The sequence below is a fragment of the Carassius auratus genome, chromosome 10, assembly GCF_003368295.1.
Source record: "Carassius auratus strain Wakin chromosome 10, ASM336829v1, whole genome shotgun sequence".
Taxonomy (NCBI): Eukaryota; Metazoa; Chordata; class Actinopteri; order Cypriniformes; family Cyprinidae; genus Carassius; species Carassius auratus.
The window spans coordinates 9,416,330-9,432,159 of NC_039252.1; the positions used below are offsets into that span (position 1 = coordinate 9,416,330).

General features: G+C 36.4%; 1 protein-coding gene across 1 annotated transcript in view; it reads right to left on the reverse strand.

Moving 5' to 3' along the window:
* Positions 1 to 15,830, reverse strand: part of LOC113109747 (fibroblast growth factor 11-like) — a 41,851-nt gene that overhangs the window by 15,609 nt on the left and 10,412 nt on the right. Inside the window, exons 2-3 of the mRNA XM_026273490.1 lie at positions 7,448 to 7,558; positions 4,417 to 4,520 (exon numbers count right to left, since the gene is read on the reverse strand). Of these exons, the coding sequence (XP_026129275.1) occupies positions 4,417 to 4,520; positions 7,448 to 7,558 (215 nt within the window). The remainder of the gene's footprint in view (positions 1 to 4,416; positions 4,521 to 7,447; positions 7,559 to 15,830) is intronic.

Below are 15,830 nucleotides of genomic sequence, written 5' to 3' on the forward strand. Positions count from 1 at the left end.
AGAAGATTACTGAGCCACTTACACTTCTGTTTCTCTCTCGCTCTCTCTCCCCGTCCCTCGCCGGCTTGTGAGGGAATGCTGGGAATGAGGTGTGTTTGGAAGCAACTAGATGTTCTAGTTTGGATTCAGTAAGTCTCTGGCTTTTCATTTGCCTTTAGAAACTACATGTCTCTTTGAGTCTGCACTGTGATGGGTGTGATTGCATCTCAGTGACGGGAGCATTTTGAATCTCAATACCATCTGTGGAGGAGAGAGACTATAGAAACCATTTATCAAAGCTGAGATAAAGGCACCACAACACACATTATACACGTTTTGTCTGAGGTCACACAATCACACACACCCACACATGCACCTATTGTGCTCAGACAGTGCCATTATACCGCAAGTTATCTGGTGGAAAGTTTGTTTGGAGTGTGGAGTTTTAAATCGAAGCCTGTGTCCCCTGAATAATGACTGATCATGGCATCAGGCCCACAACTATTTCTGTCAAAAACCTTACAACTGTGTCAGCGCCTCCCACTCCTCATATCTTTCTCGTGCTCTCTTTCTCACCCTCTCTCGATCAGCCCAGGAGGGTTTTTCCAGAGCATATTGTATGTAAAATGGGTCAGGACAGGACCGGCTCTATTTTTATCTAGAAACAATTTTCTTAACTTCACAACAGGTATATCACAGATCTCAATGCCCACACAACCCCCTCTACTGTAGACCAATAGTGTGGAGGTTCCCTCAGCAATCCATTCCCATCGTTCTCCAGGGCTACTGTGCCAAGCGCGCTCACACGCACGCACGCACACACACACACAAACACAAACACACACAGCTAGTGCCTTGATAATTAAAACGATGAAGGCTCTAAAAAAGCTTTTAGCTCAGTGCTGATCTCTGTATAGTTGAAACTTGGAAATGGAATAGTTTAGCCAGAAATGTAAATTTTTTCATCATTCATGTTGTTCCAAACCATGTGACTTTCTTTATTTTGTGGAAAACAAAAGGATATGTTTAACTTAACTTTTTTTTTAATCCATGAAATTAAAATGGGTGGTGTTTTATATGGTAAAAATACTTTAAATATTTCCTTTTGTTTCCAGTAGAAAAAAGAAAAATCTCATATTTGCAGTGATTATGACAGAATTGACCCTTCGCATTTTCATAACCATTCAAGCCATTTTTGTGAACCATTTGATCAATTAACAGAAAATAACCAAAGAACAATTTGTTTGCAAGCAGGTTTTGCTTTAACACAAAATAAATATTTAGCTACTGAAATATTTTGGATCATGAATTTTAAGATTCCATTAAATTACTTTTCCAGACATTTCCTGTTTTTCTTTTCCTTTTTTTCTCTCATGCGTTTCTGTGTTTAATGTTGATCAAATTATGTGATTTCTAATTACATTAGTGAATGCCAATAACCATCATAGACAATTTTCATCAGATTTTGATGATAAGGGCTTCAAATGTTGCTTTGGCTGTTAACGGTAAAATAAATAAATTAAGGTTAACATTACTATTAAACATCTGTTCCTTTACAGGCGATGTCCAGCATTAAATACTAAATAGAAAAAAAATGGCAGTACTTTAAGATAGCTATGAAAAGTCTTCGTTTTTTTTTTTTTTTTTATAAATGTGCCATTTTCAAAAAGCATTTTGACTTAAGTGCAAATTTGCATCTGAATTGCCCCTTTCAGATCTGATGGTACATTTTAAACCTTAATGGTCATTACAGGCTTTGCACCAAACACTGCATGAGGACATGAGGAATGTCTGCCCAAGGGGATGTATGAAATCCATTATATGGCAGAAGAGCACAATCCCTGAGGCAGCTCGTCTAATTTACGTAGGATTATTACAATGAGATACTTACAGAGCTTGACAATATAGTGGCATATTATGAATGACCTTCTCTTTAACTGCAGTGAGGAGAGGAGGGGAGGGGACAGGAGCATGCGGAGAAGAAAAATGCCCTGGAGAGTGAGGTGTTTCCCCATTGGCTATGTTCTCAGAGTCTCACATATTTGTCTGGTCAGTTATACACGTTTTCTCTGAGCCAATGGTTATCATACTCTTGCACTTGCATATAAACCTTATGTTTAAACAATCTTATGCACAGACTGGTGATATAACAAAATAATTTCCCTGATTTCCTGCATCCAGATGCCAGTTAAGCAGCACTGAAAAACATAGATATCATTCCCAAATTAATCTGCTTATGTAACCCCTCTGACATTGATTAAAATAAACCATCCCATCGCACATAATTTACCCAGAATTCAATGTAATGTTCTTTGATACGTCTGGAAGCAAAAAATAATGTGTGTTTGAGTGCCAAAGACTGAAATAAGGCTCAGAGAGGACAGATTCAGATGGTTACGGTAGCAAGGAAAGGACAAAGCTGTTAAGGATGAGTCCGAATGAAAGGGAATGGTGAAAATGACAAGGACAGGACGGACAGACCAGACTTAAGACCGGGGGAGGAGGGACAGTTTTAGGATAGCAGACACAGGACAGGATGTCCCAAAGCTTGCAGCGCATCGGTAAGCAATGCAGGCTCTGAATTAAAATCAGTTGCCTTTGAACCAAATGCCTCTCTCTACTTCTGAGAAGAAAATCTCTTCATTTCTTAGTTCACAGAGAGGCAGGAGACAAAAGCTCTCTCATCCCCCATTCTAATCGGCAGCTCTGGGATGAACGCTCACACACACATATGTACAGCTTAACAAACACACACTCAATATCTTTCTCTGCGAGCTGTCTCATCACACTCTCTGTTCTCTTTATCCTGCTCTAGCCGTGACACAGTCTAAATATCTGCTCCACCTTGCCTGCTAATACTGCCGCTTTCCACTCTACTCCACATCAAGCACAATTTGGGTAATTGGTCACACTGCATGGGCTAATCCTTTTGTTATTGTTTTTATTTTTTGGGGAAAGCTTGACCTTTGGGAACATTAATGGCACATATCCAATATGGCTATAGGGTTTCTAGTATGCTTAACATAGGGTTTGAAATGTCTCCAGAACCACAAGAGATTTGTAAAAAAAAAAAAAAAAAAAAAAAAAAAAAGAGAGAGAGAGAGAATGTTTAACTTTTTGAATTTTCTACTTAGTCACTATATATATATATATATATATATATATATATATATATATATATATATATATATATATACACACACACACACCACATATAATTTTATTAAATGAGGATGCATTAAATTGACCAAAATGACAGTAAGGTAATCATTACATAATTTTACAAAATACTTTTACTTTAGCCTAAATTCTGAGTTAATGAATGTTGAAATCAAAGGAATACATTGCATTTTAAGATATATTCAAATAGTAAAGTTATTTTAAATTGTAATAATATTTCACAGTATTACTGTTTTTACTGTATTTTGATCAAATACATGTAACCTTGGTGAGCATAAGATACTTCTTTCAAACACATTTATTATTCTACATTAGTGTATATAGAACTGCATACTTAACCATTTTATTTGGCATTGTGACATTAAAACTGTTTCGGCCTTTGTTTTGGCCACCAAAGCATGGTAGCGGGCCTTGTCTTGAACACACATCATTCCATGAAATGCTTATTCATTCTTCTTATTTATTTAGGTAAATAATTGACCAAAAAAAAAAAAAAAAGATTATTCAAACAAAAACGTATAAAGTGGTCAAACAATTATGTCCGACCATTTTCCTTTCTTCCGGCATACTGCCGTCCAATTTACCACGCCCTTGTGATTTTTACCATTTTGAACTAAACAAAACACAAACAAATAATAATTGAACATAAATAATATAAAATAAAAATACACTTTCTTAAATGGCTACAACAAGAATGCTGGAAAAATCTGGAAAAAGGCAACAAGATCACAAAAATGTTATTCCGATGGAGGGAACCTAAACAATTCTGATGCCTTCCTTTACCTCAAACCTGTCCTAAACACCTTGTTGACCTGGTTAAGGTGTGTTTAATTAGCTAAACTCTGCCGAAATGTGACCCTCTGTAAACTGTATTGGACGCTTTGATATAGCCAGAGAAGTTCAGCACCATGGAGAGCAACCTGACAATTCAGCACCATGGAGAGCATCTTAGAGCTTCACTGCTAGGTCCAAAATAGGCAATTGTGTGCTATAAACAAGGCCTGCAGTTTTTAGAACTAATGATGGAGTCCGCATCCTCCTAATTACGCTATCCTTTTTCACACAAGTATGTTTGGCCAAACTCTTTTTTTTTATAAGGAGAGTAATTAAACACTCATGCATAATTATTTACCCCTCAAATAGCTGCACATCGTCAATTATCTGTGAATCATTATTGTGGAGACACATGGAGGACACCGGCATAATGATTCTAATTATGATAATCATCAATCCTTAAAAGAGCTTTCAGTCACTTACGGAGGTGTAGAGGTATCCCTCGCTGTTCATGCCCAGGTAAAAGCCAGTCTTCGCTCCCTGAATCGCCACTATCCGCAGACCCACAGGAATCAAGTTGAACTGTGCTGTGGAATGAAATCAGAGAAATTCATGCTCAGAAAAATAGATTAAACACTCAACGCTTTTAAAGTGTCAGAAAGAATGGAATATGCAAGTAAAAACACTGCTTGGTTGCTTTAGAAGTCAGTCCAAATTTATTTCTAAGTGGGCGTTTCATGGGTAGAATAAGCTGCAATGGCAACCCGACTTTTTGCCTTGAGTCAAAAGTCTAGCTTTGCGAGACTAGGGACATCATGACATAGGATGAAACAGGATAAGAGAGATGAAGATGAGAGTGACACAGAAGAGCGGATGTAAAACTGACAGGGATGGAAAAGATAATGGCATGAGGTGGGGGAAGGCATACAGGAGGGACTATCTTTCCTACGTCTGTTGTCCTTGATAGAAAGATGGATTGTGTTTGATATGGATCATTTATGGAACATCACACAGTTAATGCTTCTGAGAGATCGCAGAAGATAAAACCATGAAAAATAAAAGGCAATGAGAGGGAGACAGATATTCTCACACAGGCTGAGGAACACTGCGTAAATATTTCTGCAATTAGTCTTCATTGGGATTCCCGCTAGTGTTTGACAGATATATGACAGTATCTAATTGGTGTCGGACAGTATAGCAACAATTTAGCACCATCAAATTCACCTCATTGGACATGGAGTGTTTAGGATTCACATCAGACTGCCCTGTCACAACGTTCATGGGATGCCACAGTCGTATGGTTATTTAATATGTGCGACAGTCATTTCAGTAGACAAGCATGGCATGTAAGATAGTCCCTGACAACCCAGGCAGGAATGTGCTACACTTGTGCACCCTGACAACTGCTATCCAAATAAAATACTTCTCAATACGTTACTCCCAAACTAAAAAAAAAAAACTTACATAGAGCACAAAAGGCACAAGAATTCATGACACATCACATGTCTGCTCTCATTGGAATGCTTTTCTCTCTCCTTTACTGTCTCTTCCCCTTCATGAACAGCATTTTATGGTGACTAAACATAAAATGCAACATTGTATCACTGAGGCCTCAGGCTGAACCTGTACAGAAAAATTGACTTCCAGAAATTCAATCTTTGGTTGACTCCAGGATGCATATTTTTTGGTTTGCTTAAGGTACTGTACATCCACTCTGAATTTGAGTTTGTCAAGTTGTGATGCTGTCAGTTACTAATAGGTGTTCTACACTGAACTACAGTGGAATTGACAGTGGTGGCCACTGCAGTGCATAATTCTTCACTTACATACAGTAAAACTCTGTTCAACTTGTTGCATCACCAGTGGTTGCTTGCAAGCCACAAAAAGGCAACTAATTAAAAATGAATTAATTCTGAGCATCCATTTAATCATCTTTCCAAACCTGTAACACCTTCGTTCATCTTCGGAACACAAATTAAGATATTTTCTGATGAAATCCGAGAGCTTTCTGACCCTCCATAGACATTAACGCAACTACTAATTACTATGCCCAGAAATGCACACAGGTGAACTGCTACTCTCAAAGACCAACATGGAAAATGACAAATTGTTGAATAAAGTTTGTTTTCTTTGTGCACAAAAGGTATTCTCTTGGCTTCACAAAATTCAGGTTGAACCACTGTTGTCACTTGGACTATTTAAACAATGTCCTTAATACCTTATTGGACAGTGAACGTTATATTTTTGTCGTTGTCTATGCAGGGTCAGAAAGCACTCAGATTTCATAAAAAGTATCTTAAGTTGTGTTCTGAAGATGATCGAAGTTCTTGTTGTTTTAGAACAACATGAAGGCGACAGAATGACAGATTCTTCATTTTGGGTTGAACTAATCCATTAATGCAAATACAGTAAGCATATTAGTTGCATAAACAATACTAAAGTTTAATTTATTTATTTTTTTATATTCAACATTTTAATATTAAAATATGAAATAATAAATATATATATATATTTTTAAAGATAAAGCTGCAAGAAGGTGATGGCTTAAAAGATAAGTCAATTTCCAGAATAAAAATGTCTCAAATAAATACTTTTTGAATACTGTAACTCTGCGATGGGCATGCATGTCTTCACACATTACGTAATCATGCTAGAAATATCACACGGTTTTTGAACATTAGTGTGCGTATATATATATATATATATATATATATATATATATATATATATATATATATATATATATATATATATATATACATATAGAAAAATGCTGGAATGTTTTCCTCAAAAAACTTAATTTCTTTGCGATTTAAGAAAACAGACATGTCTGTTAAATCTTGCCTTTATTTAATGGGTCATTGAATGTGTTACTGAATCATTCACTTAAATGATTTATTCAAAAATGCAGATTCATTCAATAACGAAACTATGTTATGATCACAAATACTTTGTTTTTGCAATTTGAATGAGATACTTTATAATCAGCTCAGACAGTGTTAAAAACATAAATTACAAAATTATTGTAGATGATTCATATAGCACATAACCCTGTAAACAGTGTACAACAACCTGCAACAGTGAAAAAGCGAATTACTTCTAGATACATAAATGAAAGAACACAACATGGCCAAGTAAATGTGAGCATCCTATTCTAATTCTCTGCTTTGGCTAGGTCCCTTAGTCCAGACAAATATTAATATTCTGGCATGTGATCTTCAATCATATTGCTAAGTGTGAATCCACTATAGTGGCACCAGTGACCATGGGCTAAGTGTTATACACCTGGCCTTAGGCCTGACATACCGGATATACTGTATGTCAACATTGGGCTCTCAAATAATTATAACACACCATGATGCCATGAACAACAGATGTTCATTTTATGTCTGTCTAGCGGTCACAGGGACGGACACAAGCAGACACACCTCAATAGTTTCTACAACTGACCCAACCATAGGTCACACTGTGCCTGTCAGCCGTGAATAACGAGCGAAAAAGAACAGACGCTTACAGAAGCAGCTGTTCTCGTCCCTTGTGCCGTCCATGGTGCCATCCGGCAGCATCTGCAGGTAGTAGCCGTGCTGGCTGTACAGACGGGTGACGATGCCTTTTAGCTGTGGCTCTGCAGAGAGAAAACACAAACACAGGCACACAGTGTTAGTCTGGGAAGAAAGCATCACAGCTTGACCTATACAGGCACGACTTCATTAAAGCGTATGCAGAGTCTATTCATTATCAGCAGCTACTTATTTTGCCCAGGTCATGCTGCCATTTTTAAGACATTTATAGTATGACAGGGAATTCAGTTCAAACTTCTTTATGTAAATATATATATATATATATATATATATATATATATATATATATATATATATATATATATATATATATATATATATATATATATATATATATATATATATATATATAACTGAATAAAACTGTTTAGATCCATAAATACACTAATTTTTCTAATATTTGGGGTCAGTAAGCTTTTTGTTATTGTTGTTATTCAGCAAAAGACTCATTCAATTGACCAAAAGTGACAGGGCACATTTATAAATGCTGTTCTTTCGAACTTTCTATTGGTCCAAAAATCCTGTCAAACAATGTATCACAGTCTCTATAAAAATATTACATTGCAAAAACTGTTTTCAACATTGGTAATAATAAGAAATGTTTCTTGAGCATATCATCATATTGCACTGATTTCTGAAGGATCATGTGACACTGAAGACTTGAGTAATGATGCTGAAATTTCAGCATTGCTGTGAAAGAAAAAATATATCACAATATTATTATTGTTTTCGATAGCAAAATATGAACTCCTCTGTTTAATTTACCCATTTATTTTTTTTATAGAATATTAGAAACTTTACAACAACAACAAAAAGTGTTTATATGTCTGTGTGTGTGTTGCATAATTTTAAACCTACAAAACACACTGCAACAATTTTTGGTAGTCGAAACTTTTTGGAACATGCATTTCATCACATTAACTATTAATACCTGTGGCTACTCTGCTAGGACACCTTGAGGGGAAGTGATTTCATACATCCATTAAAAAGCACCCAGGGGCCAGTTGGTTTAAAGTAATTGCAAAAACGACTAGGAAACATTAGCTATTAGAAAATTAGCTTGCAGTTGCCGCTGCCATTTGGATTGATATTTTGTCATTGAATGCAATGAAATTCATCAAATTTTCCCCAATCAAAGGAATACTTAAGCATATTGATAGCTAAAAGGTAAATTTAATTAGAGTGAATTATAACAAGAATATGTCTGAATTGCATAAATTAATTACTTTCATCTTTCATCTACGATTAATTCAGTGGCTCTCAACTGGTTTGTTTGATTAATGAATGATGCATTTATATTTAATAACTAAATGTCTCTCAGCAGCACAAACCAGCCGTGTTTATACTCCATGCAAGCAAACTTGATGCATTTTGATACGTTTGCATTTTTTCTTCTTTCAGAGATAAAGGGCTGTGTCTAACAACATGTCTATGTTGGCCTAATTTCACTAGCTTCTACCAGGTGGCAGATACATTTCTGCCAAAATACAACAGAATTTGGTTGGATGCTCAATTTTGATGTCAACAACAACAACAAAAAATATCCCTTTTAAAAGTTCGTAAGTCTAGTTTTGGTTTGTTTTTGCCATGCTAGGTTTTTTGCATGTGCTGCCCACAATGCCAAAAGCACAGACCTGTGACCCATTTTTTTTCACCAGTTGAAAAACAACTGAACTATTTTAGCACCGTTATCCAGAGCACAGCTGTTTCTTCTGCACATGAAGATGCCTCAAAGACCTGAAGGGTCAGATCAGTATAGACCACCTTTCTCAGGCCTCCAGAAATATATTCCAGATAATGCATTAGTCATGAACATTTAATATGCACAACTCACTTGACATTTAAACTTGCTCATGTAAAACTGCTTGAAGACAGTGTTTGTCAGTCTCTTTTTCCCTGTGCCTGTTATACTTTGAACGCTTCAATGTCCATCTCATAGCATTGTATTGACGCTCACCTCATCTTTATTTTTAGAGAAGCTTCGGTCACCACAGGACTTTGGCAAATAAAATATGTTTGCTATAAAAGATGTACTCACATTGCACGTTTATTTATGAGTCTAGAGGAGAAGAACAAAAGCTGAATGTTTTTTTAGCACAGTCCCCCCGGCCTACTTTGTGTTCATTTTAGAAACAAGCGAAAGGGAAGCTAAACAGAAAGTTGCTTGTAAACAGACTAGTAGCTGTGTTAAATAGTGACCACACTAAGAACAGTTTCCTTGGACCAGCTGATTCATCCCCCACAGTGAAATTCAAATGAAAGAAATCTCTCAAGGAAAAGGGTAATTTAAAAACGATTATCTGGAGGGGTAGGCTGGCTTGTTATGAGTTTCCACTGCGAAGGACTATTAGTTAAAGGTTTGTATTGTAGAAATGTCAAGCCGGTGGGTTAAAAAGACAGCCAGTCTCAAATTTGCATGCTTCATCATGTCAAACTCAAAATGAACTGCTTTGTATCTAATGCTTAATCGGGCGATCCAAACACAATTGGATATGAAGATCTTTTCTCACTTGTACAGTGAGTGTGTGTTCTGGAGTATGTGTGGCCTTTTATTTCTCTTTGCTGTCACGTCACTTTTAGCGGTGCAGAGGACTGTGGTAGAATCTGCTGAACTTTTCCCAAGACCCGGTAAAAGCTTGTATCGATTTCACCCACGCAAATCCTGATAAAAATTCCACTGACACAAAGAGGTTGCGAAGCTCAGGTTTGTGTGTGTCTGATTGTGTGTTAGTTTTGCTGCTGTGCTATTATCTCTGATCTGAGATCAGCAAGAAGCATGGGTAGGAATAGGAAATGATTCTGCTTTCAAGTACACACGAAAAGCTCCTACTTCTGAATTGAGCGATCAGGTGTGTTGGGTGTTTTTCAACTATAGGCAATCTGGATCCTGTGCAGTACAAAATAAAACACACTTTTAACACTTCCAGTGTTTTATCTGTCCACTCTTATGTCTAACAGTCTATGCAATTACAGAACATTTCCAGAGCATTTCCACCAGTGTCATTTTTGGCATTTATGTTTGGTTTTTATTTATTTATTTTCACATACTTGATTTGGTTGTAAATAATGCACTATAGAAAATATATTTACCTTGATTGTACTTCACAAATCATGTCTCAAATTTCATCTCCGGCTGCTCTTCTGAGACTGTTGTCTCATTGATAAAGTACACTAAATTTAGAAAAAAATCATTTGTTACTTGATGGCAAAAACTACAAAATACATTTCCCATATTAAATATTATAATCATTGCAGTCTTTTTTTCTTTCTTTTTTAAAATGTTATATGGTAATTATATATTTTTTTTCTGATAGATTTTTATATTTTAAGATTACTACACAATCTATACAAAGCAACATTTTGAAAAGAATCAAAAATAGATGTTTCCTGGGCCGTTTTCATGTGTCTTTTATAAAACAAAAAGAAACAAAATATATATGTTGAAGGTCTGTGCCCTCTCTCCCACTTCACTTCCTGTCTAAAATACTGTCCTATCATAATACAGGCAAAAACAAGAAAAGTAAATCTTAAAAAAAAAAAAAAGCATGCCAGTTATAATTACTGTCAGTAATGTCTGCAACTGAATGAATTATTACACATATATGTTAAAAAAGTGGCCAAAACAAATAAACAATGTACAGAACGAAAAAGCTCTGTTTTTCTGTTGTAAAAGTGGATAAGCAAAAGGGAATACACCTGCATCACATTACACAATCAATGTTATTTATTTATTAATGTTACCTAGAAAAGAATGAATTTGTATATAGCAAACCACAAAGGGTGAGTCATTAGCTCTACATTAGCTGACTATAAGCTCTGTTATATATATAACAAATATTACTAAAATACTGCAATAGAATTACTTTTACAATTTTATTTGCTACAAAATATTGCAAAGCTGCTTCCCATCTCCTTTCATCTGGACATCACAACCTCTCAATTCTGCGTTTCCCCTTCATTTGCCGGGTCATTTACATGAAACGAAATTCATGATTACAATATTTCTAATTAATTTCCTCTGGTTTCTGACTCTTCCTCCACCATCTCTCTTTCATTTACCCATATGTTGTAATAATATAATGCATTATCCAACCAAAAGCGGAAGCAAGTGATTATTTGCAAAGTGAGGTTGGGGGAGGGGGGGATGCATCTGACATAATTTCATTAGAGAAGATGGCTCTGTATGTATTGGACATGCATAAAGTATACACTAACAGCCTCATTTGATAGACAGCTGAAGCATGACAGGGCTAATCAGAATCTCAGCTGCCCTCCGCTGGAACGGCGACGCTGATGATACACTTTGGAGTATCACCATAAAGCACCGGGTTGTGAACACCATCCCACGCTACTGTTAAACAGCAGGAACCGCGGCTATCAGGGCTCTTCAACACCACATCCAAAAACCAGCATGACACAGCAAAGCGACAGAACACACACATACACACGCCATCATGGTGTTTAGCAGCATTTAATGCAGCATGACATTTTGTACTAATTTAGTCATGCGTAGGAACACAAGTAACTGGTTGGTTGCACTTGGTATATATTGATACTAGAGTGTTTGAATTTGCGTGGTTAGTCACCATGCTACGTTCCTGCGTCTTGAGAGTCTGTAGTCACATGGCATTTACATCTTATATGATTGGCTTACCAGGTATTATAGAGCTTATATGCATTATGAATTTTTATTTTAAATAAAAATGGAATGGAAAGGAATTAAACTAATGACAAAGGGAGAAAAAGAAGAGAAAGAGAGTTCATACAGTTATTTTGGCTTACAAAGAACTATATGAGAAAGAGATCCCCCTCTGTTTAAAAATCTTAGCAGAAGAGAAAAGAAAGCGAGTGGCCGCTCTGATTTCCCCCCTGGGTGCTGTTTATCCGGTGGAGGTGAGGTGTGTGTGGGGAGTGGTAGTGTGCTGTGTCCAGTTCCAGGCTGTTACAGATGGTAATTTTGTCAGAAATCACTGAGCTGCTGCCAACTCCACGCTGGAGATACAGCAAGCGACGGTTTGTGTGCTGAGCTGAATCCTGCCTGTGAGGACCAGCCACCAGCTTTTATCCTCTCTCTCTCATTCAGACTCGCATGCACTGGATAAAATACTGTTTGCCAGGATTTAGCAAAGCGACTGGAAGCTGCAACTAGAGAAATAAATGCTTGAATTCTGTTTATGTTAGATTTTTTTTATCTGTCATTATTTGTCTTTTAGCTTCTCATCTCTTCACAGTTATCTTGTAGTTCCAAACTCATTTTCTTTCTTTTCGTTGAATTTTTTAATAACTGTGGTTGCTCTTTTCCATTACAATGAAAAGTGCTCCAGTGCAAATCAAGATTACAGTATTTAATTGTATTAACATCATTCAAGTAGTATTGATTCAGTTCATAGAATGGGCAGAGATTTAACAAAGGGCTAAAATGTACACAAAATATTTTTAGCTGTTTGCTTACTGTAAGCGTTTGATGCATCACTTTTCAGCGGCAGCTCGAGTTAAGTTCGAAATCTGTATCGAATGTATAAAGATGTATAAAGCAAAACAACGGTAAGAAATCTGTGTAGTCCAAGGTTTTATTATGAGTGTACCCAGAAACATACAAGCAAACATAAAGCGTGAACAATTCATTAGAAAATGATTCTTATGAGCCAGTTCTTTTAGCAAATCATACAAAGAGACCTCACGAGTCCAGACGAATCATCTTTTCTGAACCGGTCAAAGTGGTTACAAACAATCAATACTTGATTCACTGAACTTTGTAAGCTTTTGTCTTTTTTAAAGCCACATTTCCTGGAATTGATTTTGTAAGCCTGATTCAACTCATCAGCTCATGATTAAAACTGATGACTTTATACAGAACATATTGAAGTACACTTAAATAATGTATTTTATTTCAGAACTCTATCATTTATGCAACCAGAACATCATGATGCGTTTTGGAGGTTGTAAGATACCAAGGATATGAATAGCATATGCACTCACTGGCCACTTTATTAGGTACACCTTGCTAGTACCAGGTTGAGCCCCCTTTTGCCTTAAGAACTGCCTTAATTCTTAATGGCATAGATTCAACAAGGTGTTGGAAACATTCCTCAGAGATTTTGGTCCATATTGACATGATAGCATCACGCAGAAGCTGCAGATTTTATGGCTACAAATCCGTAATGTGGATCTTCCGTTCGACTACATCCCAAAGCTGCTCTATTGGATTGAGATCTGGTGACTCTGGAGGACATTTAAGTAAAGTGAACTCATTGTCATGTTCAAGAAACCACTCTGAGATGATTTGAGCTTTGTGACATTGTGGATTATCCTGCTGGAAGTAGCACAGATAGTACGTACACAGTAGTCATAAAGGGATGGACAGGGTCAGCAACAATACTCAGGTATGCTGTGGCATTTAAACGAGGCTCAGTTGGTACTAAGGGGCCCAAAGTGTGCCAAGAAAATATCCCCCATACCATTACACCACCACCACCAGCCTGAACCGCTGAGACAAGGCAGGATGGATTCATGCTTTCATGTTCTTTACGCCAAATTCTGACCCTACCATCTAAATGTTGCCGCAGAAATCGAGACTCATCAGACCTGGCAACGTTTTTCCAGTCTTCTATTGTCCAATTTTGTTGAGCCTGTGTGAATTGTAGCCTTTCTTTCCTGTTCTTAGCTGACAGGAGCAGCTCCCGGTGTGGTCTTCTGCTGCTGTAGCCCATTTACTTTAGGGTTAGACGTGTTTTGTGTTCAGAGATGGTATTCTACATACCTTGGTTGTAACGAGTAGTTATTTGATTTACTCTTGTCTTTCTCCTCTGACATCAACAAGGCATTTTCGTCCCCACAACTGCCGCTCACTGGATATTTTCTCTTTTTTTGGACCTTTCTCTGTAAACCCTAGAGATGGTTGTGTGTGAAAATCCCAGTAGATCAGCAGTTTTTGAAAGACCAGCCCGTCTGGCAGCAACAACCATTAAACGTTCAAAGTCACTTAAATCCCCTTTCTTACCCATTCTGATGCTCGGTTTGAACTACAGCAAGTCTAGATGCCTAAATGCATTGAGTTGTTTCCATGTGATTGTGTTACCAAGCAATTGAACAAGTGTACCTAATATAGTGGCCAGAGAGTATATGTTGATTGGCTCATATCTGCCCAAGGAGAAAGGGACTGTGGAAAACATTTTCTTGCTTTATTTATTTATTTAATTAACTTATTTTTTTCTTTTACACTTAATTTCATGTATGTTTTATGTTTAGGTTGAGGCTGTTATCTTGCTGCTGTTCCTCCAATTACAAAAGGTCCAAAGTGTTTCTCCTCAGGCATTTGTTGAGGTCTCTGAAGGTATTTTTTAATTGTACCTTTTTTTCCAAATGGAAGTGTAGATTGATTGAGTCTTTCGAATGTGTATGCTGTTTTACCATTCTTTCCTGCTCTGCATTAGGAATCACAAATAGGGTATCCAGAAACTCTACATCATCATGGACAAGAAGGCGATGAAAAGCAATATGCGAGTGTTTTCGACATTGATGAACTCTTCAAAGCTCACTTCGTATCCAGCACATCATACAGTGAAGCACTTTACAGTTGCACTACAGCAGACATCAGGAACAAAGTTACTGAGAGGTAACTGATGGTTATTGATTTAACAGGTCAGGTTTAAAACTTCAGCATTTTTCGTCATGTCATCTGTGCAAACTGTTTTGTGTTTCTACTGTCCATCACTGCTAATTAAATATTTTTTTGGTTTTGTTTTGTTTTTTTTACTCTTTGAGGTTACCATACAGTGTGGAATTTGAGTAGTTTTGATTTTAGTCAATATACCACATGGGTTATATTTCCTTCTCACAGTTTTAAATATGCACTGAGCCAGAGGAATAAATAGAAAGCTTTACACTAATACATTTAATTCTGGCTAGTGTTCAAATTCACCACTATTCCTCTCTTACTAGAGGTCAAATTTAGCTCTATGTGGAGTATGTTATATATATATATATATATATATATATATATATATATATATATATATGTATATATATATATATGTATATATATGTATATATATATATGTATATATATGTATATATATATACATATATATATATATATATATATATATATATATATATATATATATATATATATATATATATATATATATATATTGCACTCTTTGTAGAAAATCCCTGATTTGGGGCTTCTGAGTCAGAAACAGTAACTGTGAGGAACAGAGCATGGTGAAGGAACCGTCTGCTTCACAAGTCTGCTTTTTGTACTCTGTGAGTGTGGGAAGATTAAAGAAAGGATAAATAATGGTAGAACTGATA